This window comes from Colobus angolensis, unplaced genomic scaffold (assembly GCF_000951035.1).
Source record: "Colobus angolensis palliatus isolate OR3802 unplaced genomic scaffold, Cang.pa_1.0 Scaffold657, whole genome shotgun sequence".
In the NCBI taxonomy this organism is placed as follows: domain Eukaryota; kingdom Metazoa; phylum Chordata; class Mammalia; order Primates; family Cercopithecidae; genus Colobus; species Colobus angolensis.
Window position 1 is genome coordinate 314332 of NW_012120232.1, and position 15886 is coordinate 330217.

General features: G+C 38.0%; 1 protein-coding gene across 1 annotated transcript in view; it reads left to right on the plus strand.

The window, feature by feature from the left end:
* The window catches only part of ZNF273 (zinc finger protein 273), a 46749-nt gene that overhangs the window by 26407 nt on the left and 4456 nt on the right, over nucleotides 1-15886 (plus strand). The window contains exons 3-4 of the mRNA XM_011925713.1: nucleotides 4309-4435; nucleotides 4940-5035. Coding sequence (XP_011781103.1) covers nucleotides 4309-4435; nucleotides 4940-5035 — 223 coding nt within the window. The remainder of the gene's footprint in view (nucleotides 1-4308; nucleotides 4436-4939; nucleotides 5036-15886) is intronic.

Sequence of the window (15886 nt, forward strand, 5' to 3'; positions counted from 1 at the left end):
TGTTGGTCAGGCTGGTCTTGAACTCCTGACCTCAGGTGATCCACTCGCCTTGGCCTCCCAAAGTGCTGGGATTATAGGCGTGAACCACCACACCTGGTCTGTTTCTGCTGTTAAAAAACAAAACAAAACAAAAAAAACAACTATTATTATTACTTATTATTTTTATTTCTTTTTCCTTGCCATTAAAAAGAAATTGGCAGCAACGACAATTACTTTCACACCAACCTAATGAGTGCCTCAGGTGATTCTAGAGTGAGAACAGAATCAGCTATGAGGGGTTCAAAATACATTCATAAGAATTAATTTCTGCCTTTGTACTAAAGGGTGGTCACAGGGCCAGTTCTGTTTGAATTTGGTAGGAACAGGACAGTGCAGCCCATATTGCCGTTACTGTAGCAGCAATTGCTGGTGTCTGTGGCAAGGGAGGGCACCTGAGGACAGAGAAAGAGAAACTTTATTTTTATCTCTGTGGAGCAGCTCATTGTTCCTGAATCTTTGCTGTTATAAAAGAACAGAAATGGGTGGACTTTATCTGTTTTGGACTTTTTCTTGTCATCTGCCTGTGGGTGTGGTGCTAGCAGGTAAACAGGTGGTGCTGACACTTCAAAGGCATATTCTCAAGATGCAGGTGTAATTTGTCCAGAGAATCTCATCTGAGAAGAAATCCCAGAGAAGGAGGAGAAAAGAGGAAAAAATGGTCTTTTTTTTTTTCTTAGCTGAACATGTCTCAGATCATGCCCACTCTTCTTCCTGGAATGCCATGCGTTTAGTACTTGTGAACCTTTGCTTCTCTACTTGAAGTTTTCTTCCCTAATAAGTTTATTTTAACTACTTTAAAAAGTTCTTATGATAGTCAAGGGTCTCTGAAAAATACTCCTTTCCTATATACCAGAGCCTACTGTACTTTCTCTACATCACGGCTTCTTATATTCCATGCAGAATTCTCACCATGAATTTGCGATGTGCAACATTAAAAATGTTTCCTTTGTGGCTGTAGATACTCAAAATTCCTGTTGGGGAAAAGCTGGTGCCGAGACCATCTTGGTTGGGGAGACCCTAACCCAGCGGCGCTAGAGGAATTGAAGACACACACACGAAATATAGAGGTGTGGAGTGGAAAATCAGGGGTCTCACAGCCTTCACAGCTTAGAGCCTCAGACAGAGATTTACCCATGTATTTACTGACAGCAAGCCAGTGATAAGCATTGTTTCTATAGATTATAGATTAACTAAAAGTATTCCTTATGGGAAATAAAGGGATGGGTTGAAATAAAGGGATGGGTTGGGCTAGTTATCTGCAGCAGGAGCACATCCTTCAGGCACAGATCACTCATGCCACTGTTTGTGGTTTAAGAACTCCTTTGAGCGGTTTTCCGCCCTGGGCCAGATGTTCATTCCGGTAAACCCACAACCTTCCAGCATGGGCGTCATGGCCATCATGAACATGTCACAGTGCTGCAGAGATTTTGTTTATGGCCAGTTTATGGCCAGATTTTGGGGGGCCTGTTCCCAACAAGCTGGGGTCATTTGTAAATATGGAGAACATGTAATGTTGGGGTTCCATTTGTGTTCTCCATTAGCTCTATGCAAAACAGAATTAACAAAATGCTTATTTAAACAGGATAACATTTATTAGCCAAAAAGTTCTAAAAAAAAAAAAATTACTCAGAGATGGCCAAACATGGCGGCTCATGCCTGTAATCCCAGCACTTTGGGAGGTTGAGGTGGACAAATCACCTGAGACCAGGAGTTCATGACCAGCCTGGCCAACATGGTGAAACCTCATCTATCCTAAAAATACACAAATTAGCTGAGTGTGGTGGTGCATGCTTGTAGTCCCAGCTACTAGGGAGACTGAGGCAGGAGAATCGCTTGGGCCTGAGAGGCAGAGGTTGTAGTGATCAGAGATTGCATCACTGCACTCCAGCTTGGGCAACAGAGTGAGACTGTGTCTCCAAAAAAAAAAATATTAGGAGAAAATGCTCTCTATGGTGTTAAAGACTACTTAAAATTACTATTAAAAATAACAACATAAGCAGCACACCAACATGGCACAAGTATACATATGTAACAAACCTGCACGTTATGCACATGTACCCTAGAACTTATAATAAAAAAATATATATATAATTTAAAAAATTTTTTTAAGTATAATAAAAAAATAAAAAAATCCAAAAATAAATAAATAAAAAGTAAAAAATACTTTTTAAAATGAAAGGTAACCACAATCAATTATTTGAAAGAGGAATTGTTTTTATGCAAAATTAATTGCGTGGAACTCAGAATAAAAAGAAATACTAATGTAAGTGTACATTTGTTTAGTGATCTGTACCTTTCAAATTTTATATCTACTATCATACCCACCTTACATGAAATATTTATATAAACAAATGTGTTTTTAGATTAGTAACAAAATTATTTTCTTGTGGGCAATATATATAATTTGTGGACAGGAAATATAAATTGCTAAAACAAAGTCCATTTTAGTAAAGTTACAAGTATATAAATATTGCAACTGTTGGATATTCCTGTTAATTTGCATTTTTTCAAATTATAGCCTCTTCCCTTATGTTTTTTAAAAAATACTGGAAAATGTCCTAACCGCACCAGTTTTTCTAGCATGACTTGTTTAAAGATCTAAGTCGGGAAATCATAGCATTCCCATAATCTACCAGATGCATTACAAATTCTTATACAGTAAAAATTCTTGTTTCCTAATTCCATAATTCTATCATCTGTGTTATACAGATCTGTGGGTCTGTTTTAATTTGCTGTTTGTATTATTTTTTGGTTATGGATCACATCCTCCTGCTTTTTGCCTTTACAATAGGGTTTGATTAGATACTGGACACAAATTATACGTATTGTACAATCTCTGTAGATGTAATGCTAGAAGACACAACACTTACTTAACCATAATGTTTAGGGTGTGCCTAGCTCTGTAAGTTGAGGAATTAATTGAAAAATAAGAGAAATAAATATATTGGGTAATAAAAGTAAAAAAATAAAAAATAAAAAAATAACAACATAAGCCAGGTACGTGGCTAACGCCTGTAATTCCATGCACTTTGGGAGGCTGAGGTGGACAGGAGTTCGAGACCAGGCTGGCCAGCATGGTGAAACTCCATCTCTACTAAAAAAAAAAAAAATCAGCTGGTCATAGTGGCCAGCTCCTGTAATCCCAGCTACTTGGGAGACTGAAGCAAGAGAATCGCTTGAATCAGGGAGGCAGAGGTTGCACTGAGCCGAGATTACATCATTGCACTCTAGCCTGGGCAAGGGAGCAAAACTGTCTCAGGAAAAAAAACAAAAACAAAAAGCCACACACACAAAATAACAACATAAGAGTTATCTGTATCTTAAAGAGGGCATAAAACTGATACTTATGTATGGTTACATTCAGACTATAATTTGCTTTTGCGAGGGGCAATATTGAAGCAGCGATGCTGTGTTTTTCTCTGTGCCTCAGCATATCATACAAATTTGTCCTAGTTCAGTTGACGTTAGTGATTCATTTGGTATACCTATGTAACAGAACATGTAACCCAGAACTTATGTATAATAAAATAAAAGAGCTCCCTGACAGATTTATTTTTCTTACTATAGAGTTGTTTTTCTCTTCTTTATTAAGTATCTTTATGCAGCTAATGTGCGTAAACCATCACATTTAATCTGGAAGCTGCCCTTCTTTCTTAAGTTTCCTTTGTATATATTTGTCTTTGGAAAATAAAGGCTCTCATCTTTGTTTACAGGCCAGAAAATCTGGGAAAAACACAGGCTCTTCCACTTACTGGATGTTTGACAAAATATTCTTCTTGGGCCAAAAACATTGGCATTACTGGTGAGCTTGTTAAAACTTTGGAAACTCAGACTTTATTCCAGATCCTCTGGAAAGAAAATCTGCATAACAAGATCTCCAGTTTATTATTGTACACATTAAAATTTTAAAGCTAGCTTGTGACACAACATTTCTTTCTATCTGAAAAATATACACAGCTCATTCTGTATGATATAAATATAGCACTCACAAATGTACATGTTTGTGTTTGTGTCATTAATTCTATACTTTATTATCTAGAAAAGTATCATATATGAACTGCTGTTGTGGATCTTCTGCCACTCTTTTCTCAGAGTTGGAGAATACATTTGAGAATATTTCTGTTTTGAAAATTATTTTATTGGATAATTTTGGTCACTCCTATAAGTCAAAACCAGTTCTCTACTTTCCCGTTCCACCTTGAGTCAAATTAAAAATTCTGTCCAGGGCAACTTGGTAAATATGTTTGTGTGTGTGTGTGTGTTTTTCAGGGACCACTGACATTTAGGGATGTGGCCATAGAATTCTCTCTGGAGGAGTGGCAATGCCTGGACACTTCACAGCAGAATTTGTATAGGAATGTGATGTTAGATAACTACAGAAACCTGGTCTTCCTGGGTGAGGATAATTTTAATACATAATTTAAAGGTTTCATTGCTCCTTTCTGTAGGTTTTTTTTTGGAAATTTGTGCTTTGCATAAATAAGTTTTAGATCCCTGTTGCATAAATAAGTTTTAGATCCCTGTTTTCAAGAAAATCCTGGGGATTTGTTCATTTAGAAATGAATCTCTTCAAGATGTTTCATCTTGACCTGAACTTTCCTCATTCCTGAGCTACTCTGTATCCTTCACTCTAGATTAATGATAATTCCAAACATTTAGTGGCATAAAAGTTGCCTACACCTTAAAATCTAATTGCCACCACCAATGATGCAGTAGTACTGAGTAGTGAAATTAAGAACGTACAAATTTAAAATATTTTCTAAATATTTAGAAATTTATGTTATTAGATATTTTGGGATTAATTTACTAGAATAATTACATCCTCTTTACTGAGCACATTGCTAGGTTGATAATGGGAGAATATGAGCAAGATTCATGTTACTCATTTTTAATAAAACAGGTATTGCTGTCTCCAAGCCAGACCTGATCATTTGTCTGGAGCAAGGAAAAGAGCCCTGCAATATGAAGAGACATGCGATGGTAGCCAAACCCCCAGGTAGGTGAGAGTGACAGTGAATATAACAGATGATACAGATGACAGGTCTAAAGGTCAAGGAGAAAGCCAGTTCTTAAAATGTGATTTGGGCCAGGCGTGGTGGCTCATGTCTGTAATCCCAGCATTTTGGGAGGCGGGGGGATAATGAAGTCAAGAGATTGAGAGCATTCTGACCAACATGGTGAAACCCTGTCTCTACTAAAAATGCAAAAATTAGTTGGGCATGGTGGCGTGTGCCTGTAGTTGCAGCTACTTGGAAGGCTGAGGCAGGAAAATCACTTGAGCCAGGGAGGCGGAGGTTGCAGTGAGCCAAGATCGCGACACTGCCCTCCAGCCTGGCAACAGAGTGAGACTCGTCTCAAAAAAAAAAAAAATGTGATTTGGGAAGCTGTGTTCAAAAGAAGTTGTTTCTGGGGAGCTGGGTTGTTTTTTCTTTTGCTCTCACATAGGAGCATATTCTGTCTGTGCTTTTAAATTCTCTAAGGATTCTACTTTCCCTTCAGTGATTTTTCCTTCAAGTTTATGGTGAAAGCCAAAGTCCTCTTCATGGCATATAGGAGACTGCACAATCTTACTGCTTTTCCATTGTTTTTGGGGACACACAGATAGCTGCATAATTTTGAGAAACTATGTTAAACTATTTTTCAAGTTCTCTTTTTGCATCGTGTCTGAAATATGTGGGAGTAGTTTCTATTACATTGGGTTTTTCTTCATTTTTCTGCACATACAATCCTGTTTTTATTACTATGGCCTTGAAATACAGTTTGAAATTATAAAGTATGATGACCTTCTACTTTGTTCTTTTTCGTCAAGATTGCTTTGGCTATTAAAAGTTTATTGTGGTTTCATGTAAATTTTAGGATTGTATTTTCCATTACTGTAAATAAAATACCATTGCAATTTTGATAGGGAGTTTATTAAATCTGTAGGTCACTTTGGATAAATGACACTTTAACAGTATTTATTCTTTGAATCCATATATGTAAAATATTTTTAAGTTTATTTGTGTCTTAATTTTTTTCATTGATATATCTTTCATTGTGAAGATTTTTTAGGCTGGGTATGGCTGCTCATGTCTGTAATCTCAGCATATTGGGAGGCTGAGGCGGGTGGATCACTTGAGGTCAGGAGCTCGAGATTGGTCTTGCCAACAAGGCAAAACCCCGTCTTTACTAAAAATACAAAAAATAAGCTGGACGTGGTGGTGTGCACCAGCTACTTGGGAGACTGAGGAAAGACAATCACCTGAACTTGGGAGGCGGAGGTTGCAGTGAGCTGAGATCACCCCACTGCACTTCAGCCTGGGCAACAGAGCAAAACTGTCAAAAAAGATTTTTTACCAACTTGGTTAAATTTCTTCTCAGAAATTTATGATTTAATGCTAATGTAAATAAGATTGTTTTCTTCCTCTATTTTACCAGATAGTTTAAGTGTATGAAACCATAACATACGTTAATTTTACATTTTGGTAATTTACTCAGTGTATTTATTAGTTTAAACAGGTTTTCACGTACTAGTTGTGGTTTTTAAAAGATAAGATCATATGATTTACAACAGCAACAGCAACTTATTTGTCCTCAATTTCAATGGCTATTTTTCTTTCTTTTTTTTTTTTTTTTTTGGAGATGGCGTCTGCTCTGTTGCCCAGGCTGGTGTGCAATGGTGCTATCTAGGCTCACTGCAAGCTCTGCCTCCCGGGTTCACACCATTCTCCTGCCTCAGCCTCCCGAGTAGCTGGGACTACAGGTGCCCACCACCACGCCCGACTAATTTTTTCTATTTTTAGTAGAGACAGGGTTTCACCATGTTAGTCAGGATGGTCTTGATCTCGTGATCCACCCGCCTCGGCCTCCCAGAGTGCTGGGATTATAGGTGTGAGCCACCGCGCCCAGCCTCTTTTTTTCTTTTTTAAACTAATTCTTCTAATACATACTTCCAGTGCTATGTTAAAATAGAAGCAATTGACAATGGCACAATATAGTTTTGCATTGATGTCTGTGAATTTGAAGAAACAAACACCTCTTTAAGTTTTTATAACCTGGTTTCAGGGGGTAAAGATCTCTTTATGTTGGCCCCCAGAGTGATGGGTTGCCCTCTACGGGTTTGTAGTGGAGAGGTAGCTTGCTCACAAGGATGCTGAGTCTGCTGTAGGGTCCACCTTTAGTTGACTGTTACAAGGAGCTTGGGTAGTTGTAATTCCCATTATATTTTTGGACAGACTGAATCTTTCAGGACTTTGCTTTGTGGGGAATACACCAGGGCAGGTTTTTGCAGTTGGGTCTATATATGGTGGGCCTTTTATTAGGATATGGGTGAGTATGGATTTCACTGAGTACCAGAGAGGATTTTCCCAGGTCACTGTGTGGATTTCTATGTAGGCAGAACTGGCCATGAGCTATAGCTCAGGGAGCTGGAACTGAGTCATTGAACTGCTTCAGGGACCGTAGTAAAACCCAAGGTCTGCAGGCCTCTCCACATGGCTATAAATGTGTGTCTTCCTCCAAGCCTCTAGAAGGGCAGGACCTCTCCCAGAATGTGGCTGGGAGGAGTTTGGGATCATTACAGAGAAAGTTCAGAATTCGCAGTGAGACCAAGTTGGGTGGTCCATTTCATGGTCTGCAGCCAAGAACAGGGGTCCTGTAATTTGCCTCCTGAATGAGGGCCTGCCTCCTGGAAAAAACACTCCTCAATCTTGGACTTTAGCAGAATTTCATAATTTCCTCCCTGGATCTCAAAGATTCTTTAAAGGAGTTTATTTTGAAGATGGAGTGTTGCTACATAACCCAGGCTGGTCTTAAAATTCCTGCCTGAAGCGATTCTCCAACCTTAATGTACCATGTAGCTGTCCTTACAGGTGTGAGCCATGATGCCTGATTCTCTCATAGAGGCATTTTTTTCAGGGATGGCTGACAAATTTTCTTGTTGTGAGGGGATAAACGAATAGGGCACCTTTTATTTTTGCATCTTACTAATGTCACTCTCCCTATATAGTTTACTTTCTATGTGCTAGTTCAAATTTTTTCTGTTATTTTATTTTATATTTTTTTCTTTTTTTTTTCTTTTCTTTGAGATAGAATTTTTAGCTCTTGTGTCCCAGGCTGGAGTGCAATGACATGATACAGCTCACTGCAACCTCCGCTTCCTGGGTTTAAGCGATTCTCCTGCCTCAGCCTCCTGAGTAGCTGGGATTCAGGCGCCTGCCACCATGCCCAGTGTACTTTTAGTAGAGATGAGGTTTCACCACTGTGGTCAGGCTGGTCTCGAACTCCTGACCTCGTGATCCACCTGCCTTGGCCTCCCAAAGTGCTGGGATTACAGGTATGAGCCACCACGCCTGGCTGATAAATTCTTTTTTAATGGTACATCAATGTTGCATACCATAGTTTACAAGTAAACATTTTCTATTATTGTTGCCATTCCAGATTAGTGTTATTTTATTGTAGGTTTCTTAATATCAGTGTATTGTGTTTTTTGTTTTTTACTTACATATAATTTTAGACAATTTGCAATTCTGTTTGTATACTTTAAGACAATGTGAGGTTTAATTAAGAGATAAGTTAGTCATGTCTATCACAATCAGATTATGTATATGTGTGTTATTGTCTATAAATATGACCTCAATTTTGGTCATGGCTTATCTTGTATATATTCTTTCTTAGATGATTTTCAATGGTTGTTTTATCTAAGTGAGTAGTCATGGAAGTAGTCTTCTTTTCACCATGTGTTTTTAACAATGTGTATTTTTGTTGTTGTTGTTGTTGTTGTTTTGAGGTGGAGTCTCGCTTTGTCATCCAGGCTGGAGTGCAGTGGCGCAATCTCGGCTCACTGCAAGCTCCACCTCCCGGATTCATGCCATTCTCCTGCCTCAGCTTCCAGAGTAGCTGGGACTACAGGCACCCACTACCACACTCAGCTAATTTTTTTTGTATTTTTAGTAGAGACAAGGTTTCACTGTGTTAGCCAGGATGGTCTTGATCTCCTGACCTCGTGATCTGCCGCCTTGGCCTCCCAAAGTGCTGGGATTACAGGTGTGAGACACTGCACCTGGCCTGAATATATGTTTTCCTTATGTAAGAAAAACACTTTTGTTATTTGAAGGTAATTTTTGGAAAGATTTATAATTGTGTATTTTTTCAGTTTTTCTTTTAAAAAACTAATTCTTGTAAAAACACATAACATAAAATTTGCTATCTTAAATCTATTTAAGTGTACATTTCAGGGCCAGGTATGGTGGGGGCTCACATACCTGGCCCTGATTTTGAAATCCCAGGATTTTGAAAGGCCAAAACAGAAAGATCACTTGAACCCAAATGTTTGAGACCACCCTGGGCAACATATGAAGACGCCCTCTCTACAAATAATTTTTATTAATAGTCAGGCATGGTGGTGTGCACCTATGGTCCCAGCTACTAGAGAGATTGAGAGGGGAGGATAACTTGAGCCTTAGAGTTTGATGTTGCATTGAGCCAAAATTGTGTACTCCAACTTGGATGACAGAGTGAGACCCTGTCTCAAAAAAGAATAAAAAAAAAAGCTGTACATTTCAGACATGTAAAGTATATTCACATTGTTATGTTAAAAACTTCTAGAAATATTATATTTTGTAAAACTGAAACTCAATACCCATTAAGTAACAACTGTTCATTTTACTCTCTTTGGCCCTTGACAAACACCCTTCAACTTCCTGTTTTGATCAGTGTGACTACTATCTCATATAAGTGGAATCATATAGTATCCATCATTTTGTCACTGGCTTATTTCAGGAGACAATATTCTCAAAGTTTATCTTAAAATGTGACATGATTTTCTTTTTAAGGCTCAATAATATTCCATTGTATGTATATGTTACATTTTTTGATGTCTTCAAGCAACATCTGGGTTGCTTCAGCCTTTTGGGTTTTGTGAATAGTGATACAACAAACATGAAAGTTCAAATATGTCTTTCAGGTCCTGTGTTGCATGTTTTGGATACAGACTCATAAATAGGATTGTTGTATTTGATGATTATTTCATTTTTAATTATCTGAGGAACATTTATAAGAGTTTTAAATAATGGCTGCATCTGGTTTTTCAACAACAATGAACGTGGGTTTTATTTTCCAATAAAAATGATTAAGATTTGATGTTTTTAAAAATTAGTAGTGGCCGTTCTGTTGGATGTGAGATGATTTTATTTTTTATTGTGATTTTTATGCATTTCTCTAGAAATTAGTAATTTTGTGTGTCCTTTCAAACACTTTTTCCCATTTGTGTATGTGTGTGTGTGTGTGTTTGAAATGGACTGTATTGCCCAGGCTGAAGTGCAGTGGCATGATCTCAGCTCATTGCAACCTCCAGCCTTCCCGGGTTCGACCGGTTCTCCTGCTTCAGCCTTCCGAGTAACTGGAATTACAGGTTCTCCTGCTTCAGCCTTCCGAGTAACTGGAATTACAGGTGTGCGCCACCACACCTGGCTAATTTTTGTATTTTTAGTAAAGATGGGGTTTCACCATGTTAGCCAGTCTAGTCTCGAGCTACTGACCTTCAATAACCCTCCTGCCTCAGGCTCCCAAAGTGCTGGGATTACAAGCACTAGTCACCGTGCCTGGTTTATGTATCTTTGATGAAAATATCATTAAATTATTTATCCATTTCTAAATCAAGTTATTCAACTTTATTTTTCCGTTTTAAGAGTTGTTTATATATTCTGAATATTAACTCGCATCACATGTGATTTGCAAATGTTATCACCCATTTAGTAAGAGGCATTGTCATGTTATTGAATGTTTTCTTTGATGTGCAAAAGTTTTGAAATATAGTGTAAATTTTTTTATTCTTTATGTTTGTTGCTTATGCATTTAATGTCATGTCTAAGAGAATGTTGCCAAGACCAATGTCATGTCTTTGCCCTATATTTTTTTCTAAGTATCTTTTTTTTTTTTTTTTTTGAGATGGAGTCTTGCTCTGTCACCTAGACTGGAGTGCAGTGGCATGATCTCGGCTCACTGCACCCTCCACCTCCCAGGTTCAAGCAATTTTCCTGCCTCAGCCTCTTAAGTAGGTAGGATTACAGACGTGCACCACCATACTCGGCTAATTTTTGTATTTTTAGTAGAGACGGGGTTTCATCATGTTGGCCAGGCTGGTCTCAAACTCCTGATCTGATCCTCCCACCGTGGCCTCCCAAAGTGCTGGGATTACAGGCGTGAGCTACCGCACCTGACCAATTTTCTAAGTATCTTATTTAAAATATTTTTCATATATGGTTCAAGGAAATAATCCAATCTTCTGTTATCAGTGTGGAGGTCCAGTTTTCAACATTATATTTTGAAGAGAATATCTTTTCTCTATTGTGCTCATGACAACTTTGTGGAAGATCATTTGATCATATACAGAAGAGTTCATTTTTGAGTTCCCTGTTCTGTTCTTTCATTTGTTTATCTGTTTTTGCGTCGGTACCATGCTGTTTTGATTATTGTATCTTTTAATATGTTTTGAAATCAGAAAGTATAATGCCTGTTTGTTCTTTTTCATGGATATTTGACTACAGTTCGTAATCAAAATTTAACAATATTTCTGTAAAATCTGTGCTATTGGGATTTTTTGTAGAAATTACATTGAATTTGTATGTTCAGGCTGGAGTGCTGTGGCACAATTTTGGCTTACTGCAACCTCTGCTTCTCAGGTTCAAGTGATTCTCCTGCCTCAGCCTCCTGATTAGCTAGGATTACAGGTTCACACTATCACACCTGGCTAATTTTTGTATTTTTTTTAGTAGAGACTGGGTTTCACCATGTTGGCCAGGCTGGTCTCAAACTCCTGATCTCAGATGATCCACCCACCTCGACCTCCCAAAGTGCTGGGATTACAGGCGTGAGCTACCGTGCCTGGCCGATATTTTTTAAAAAATTTAATGTTTTGACCCCTGAGCAAAAATATGTTGAAGAGTATTTTATTTTCATATATTTTAAGATTTGCCAGTTTTACTTTTAATTCCTAGTATCATTCATTTTTGGTTAGAAAACACACAGTGTATAATTTTGGTCCTCTATACTTGTTGTTTTGAGACAGGATCTTAATCTGTCATCCCGGCTGGAGTGCAGTGGGCATGATTTTCACTGGCTGCAGCCTCAGCCTCCTTGGCTCAAGTGATCCTTTTACCTCAGGCTTTTGAGTAGTTGGGGAACTACAGACATGCATTACCATGTCTGGTTAATTTTTTAAATTATTTGTAGGGGCAAGGACTCTCTAGGTTGTGCACGCTGGTCTCAAAACACATGATTCTTTCACCTTGATCTCCCAAAGCATTGAGATTATAGGCATGAGCCACTGCACCTGGCTGGTATTCTTTTTTTTTGGTCTGAGATGGAGTCTCGCTCTGTCACCCAGGCTGGAGTGCTGTGGCTCAATCTTGGCTCACTGCAAGCTCCGCCTCCCAGGTTCACACCATTCTCAGCCTCCCAAGTAGCTGAGACTACAGGCGCCAACCACCACACCCCATACCCGGCTATTTTTTTTTATATATTTTTAGTAGAGATGGGGTTTCACTGTGTTAGCCAGGATGGTCTCTATCTCCTGACCTCGTGATCCGCCCGCCTCGGCCTCCTAACGTGCTGGAATTATAGGTGTGAGCCACTGTGCCCGGCCATGGTATTCTTAAATTAAATGAGTTTATATGTGTCCTAACAGAATATACCAGGTGTAAATAAAAATATTGTGTAATCTCTTGCATTTGACTGGTAAATTTTCTGCATGTCTGTTAAGCCTAGTTGATCTATAATATGGTTTGAATGTCCATGTTCTCCAAACATCATGCTGCAATGTAATCCTAAATGTTGGATAATGGGAACTGATGAGAGTTATTTTGAGGTGTGAACCACCATGCCCAACCACTAATACTTAAAGCGTATTGTGTCAAATGATTATGACCACCTCACCCAATTGTGGTTACTATTTTCACAGAATACAGATATTTTCCAATCTCTGACTTTCAACCTATTTGACTCAATGCTAAAATGAGTCTCTTGTAGGCAGCATATTTTATGCTTTTTTTCTTAAGCCACTCTGGCATTCTATTTCCTTTTTTTTTTTCTTTTAATAATTGTATTTATTTATTTTCAAGATAGGGTCTCATTCTGTCAACTATGCTGGTTTGCAGTGGTATGATCTTGGCTCACTGCAGCCTCAACCTTCCAAACTCAGATGATTCTATCATTTCAGTCTCTCAAGTATCTGGGTTACAAGTACGTACCATGACACCCAGTTAGTTTCTTTGTTTTTGTTTTTCTGTTTTTTTTTCCCTGAGACAGAGTCTCACTCGGTCGCTCAGGCTGGAGTGCAGTGGCACGATCTCGGCTCACTGCAACCTCTGCCTCCCAGGTTCAAGTGATTCTCCTGCCTCAGCCTCCTGAGTAGCTGGGATTAGAGCCACTAATTTTTGTATTTTTAGTAGAGATGAGGTTTCATCATGTTGGCCGGGCTGGTCTTGAACTCCTGACCTCAAGTGATCCTCCTGCCTCGGCCTCCCAAAGTGCTGGATTACAGGTGTGAGCCACCATGCCTGGCTAGTTTCTTTGTATTATTTGTAGAGACAGGGCTTTGTCATGTTACCCAGGCTGGTCTCAAACTCCTGGGATCAAGAGATTAGTCCATGTCACACCTGTAATCCCAGCACTTTGGGAGGCCAAGGCGGGTAGATTACATGAGGTCAGTAGTTCGAGACCAGCCTGGCCAACATGGTGAAACCCTGTCTCTACTAAAAATACAAAACATTAACCAGGTGTGGTAGTGCATGCCTGTAATCCCAGCTTCTCTGGAGGCTGAGGCATGAGAATCACTTGAGCTGAGGATGTGGAGGCTGCAGTGAGCCGAGATGGTGCCACTGCACTCCAGTCTGGGTGAAAGAGCAAGACTGTCTCAAAATTTAAAAAAAAAAAAAAAAAATCACAAAATTTACAATAAATATTCTTAAATATTCACTTGAGTCATAATTATGCAACATTTTACTAAAAGGTTTTTATCTTGCAAAGCTAAGTCTCAACACATATTAAACAACTACCAATTTTTCCCATTTTCATGGCACTTTTCAAACACCAGTCTTTTTCTTCTAGGAGTGTAACTGCATCATATATCTCAACAATCTCTGTCTTTTTATGGCTGGCTCATTTTATTTTGCATAATGTCATCAAGATTTATCTTTATAGTTGTTAGACTATCTTCTGCTTTTTGAAAACTGAATGACAGTCCAGTTTTTTTGTTGTTGTTGTTGTTTGTGTGTGTGTGTGTGTGTTTTGTTTTTTTTTTATAATACAGATTCTTACTCTTTCACCCAGATTGGAGTACAGTGGTGTGATCTTGGGTCACTGCAACCTCTGCCCCTCGGGATTCAAGTGATTCTACTGCCTTAGCCTCCCAAGTAGCTGGGATTATAGGCGAGTGCCATCATGCCCAGCTAAAATTTGTATTTTTAGTAGAGTCGGGGTTTCACCATGTTAGCCAGGCTGGTCTCGAACTCCTGACCTCATGTGATCTGCCCTCCTCAGCCTCCCAAAGTGCTAGGATTACAGGCATGAGCCACAGTGCCCAGCCAAGTATTTTTATATTTCAGATCGTACCTACTGAATGATTTGGTGACAGAAACTTGTTTTGCTTTTACCTATTGGCTTTCAGTAGCAATGGTATAATAATTATGGGTATGAAAATGACTCTTCATATGACCGTATATATATGTGCTAGATTCTATTTTGTCTACTTTTTTTAACCTTTATACTTGTAGCAAATTGTTTTAATTCTGTAGCTTTGTAATATGTTTTAAAATCAGAAACTATAATGCTTCCAACATTGTTCCTGTTTTTGAAGATTGTTAGGTACTTTATTGTCCCTTGAGATTCCATATACTTTAAGGGTTGCTGTTTTTATGTCTTCAAAAATGCAATGAGAAATTGGGAAAACATTGCATTAAATCTTGCATATTGAGCAGTATAGACATCTTCACAATATTTCAACTTTTGAACAAAAGAAGGCTAAAGAATTTGGTTTAATTTCTATATATTTGTAAACTTGTTAGCTTTTAATATTATTGTTTTATATTGTCATTCTATTTTTGTTATGGAAAGTAATCCATAAAATTTCAGTTCTAAAATACTTTTTAAGACTTTTTTGACTTATTTGGTGGCCTATCGAGAAGTTGTATGAGCTATTGATAATGGTGTGTATCTTAATGTTGTAGAGTTTTGTATACCTATGTTAGGAATATTTGTTTTATACTGCCTTCAGGTCCTCTGTTCTCTTACTAATATTCTGTCTTGTTTTATTCTTATTATAGAAAATGGGATATTAAAATATTCTATAATTGTTCTCTATGTGTTTCTTCAATTCTGTTGATATTTGCTTTATATATTTGGAACCCTAATGTGAGACACACACATACACACACACACACACACACACGCAAATTTGTCATAGGTTCCCGTGAATCTATTATTGTTTAATGTCCTTATTTGTCTCTTTGGAGTTTTGACTTTAAGTACATTTTATAAAATATGACAGTTACTTAAGATGTAGCTTGTGTAATACTGTTTTGATGTCTGCTGCTCTCATTTTGTTAATATTTGCATGGAATGTCTACTTCCATCTTGCCACTTTCAGTCTTTTTATTATTAGATCTTTTCTGACTTGTAGAAAGGCAAGTTGGATCTTGATTTTTCTTTTCTTTCTTTTTTTTTTTTTTTTTTAGCGGGAATCTTGTTCTGTCACCCAGGCTAGAGTAGTGCAGTGGTAGTTTCTATGCTTTTATCTTTCAAGTTCTAGAGAATAATTAAAAATGTGTACTGCACCATTATGATAATGCTAAGGAATAGTATTTTTGTGTAT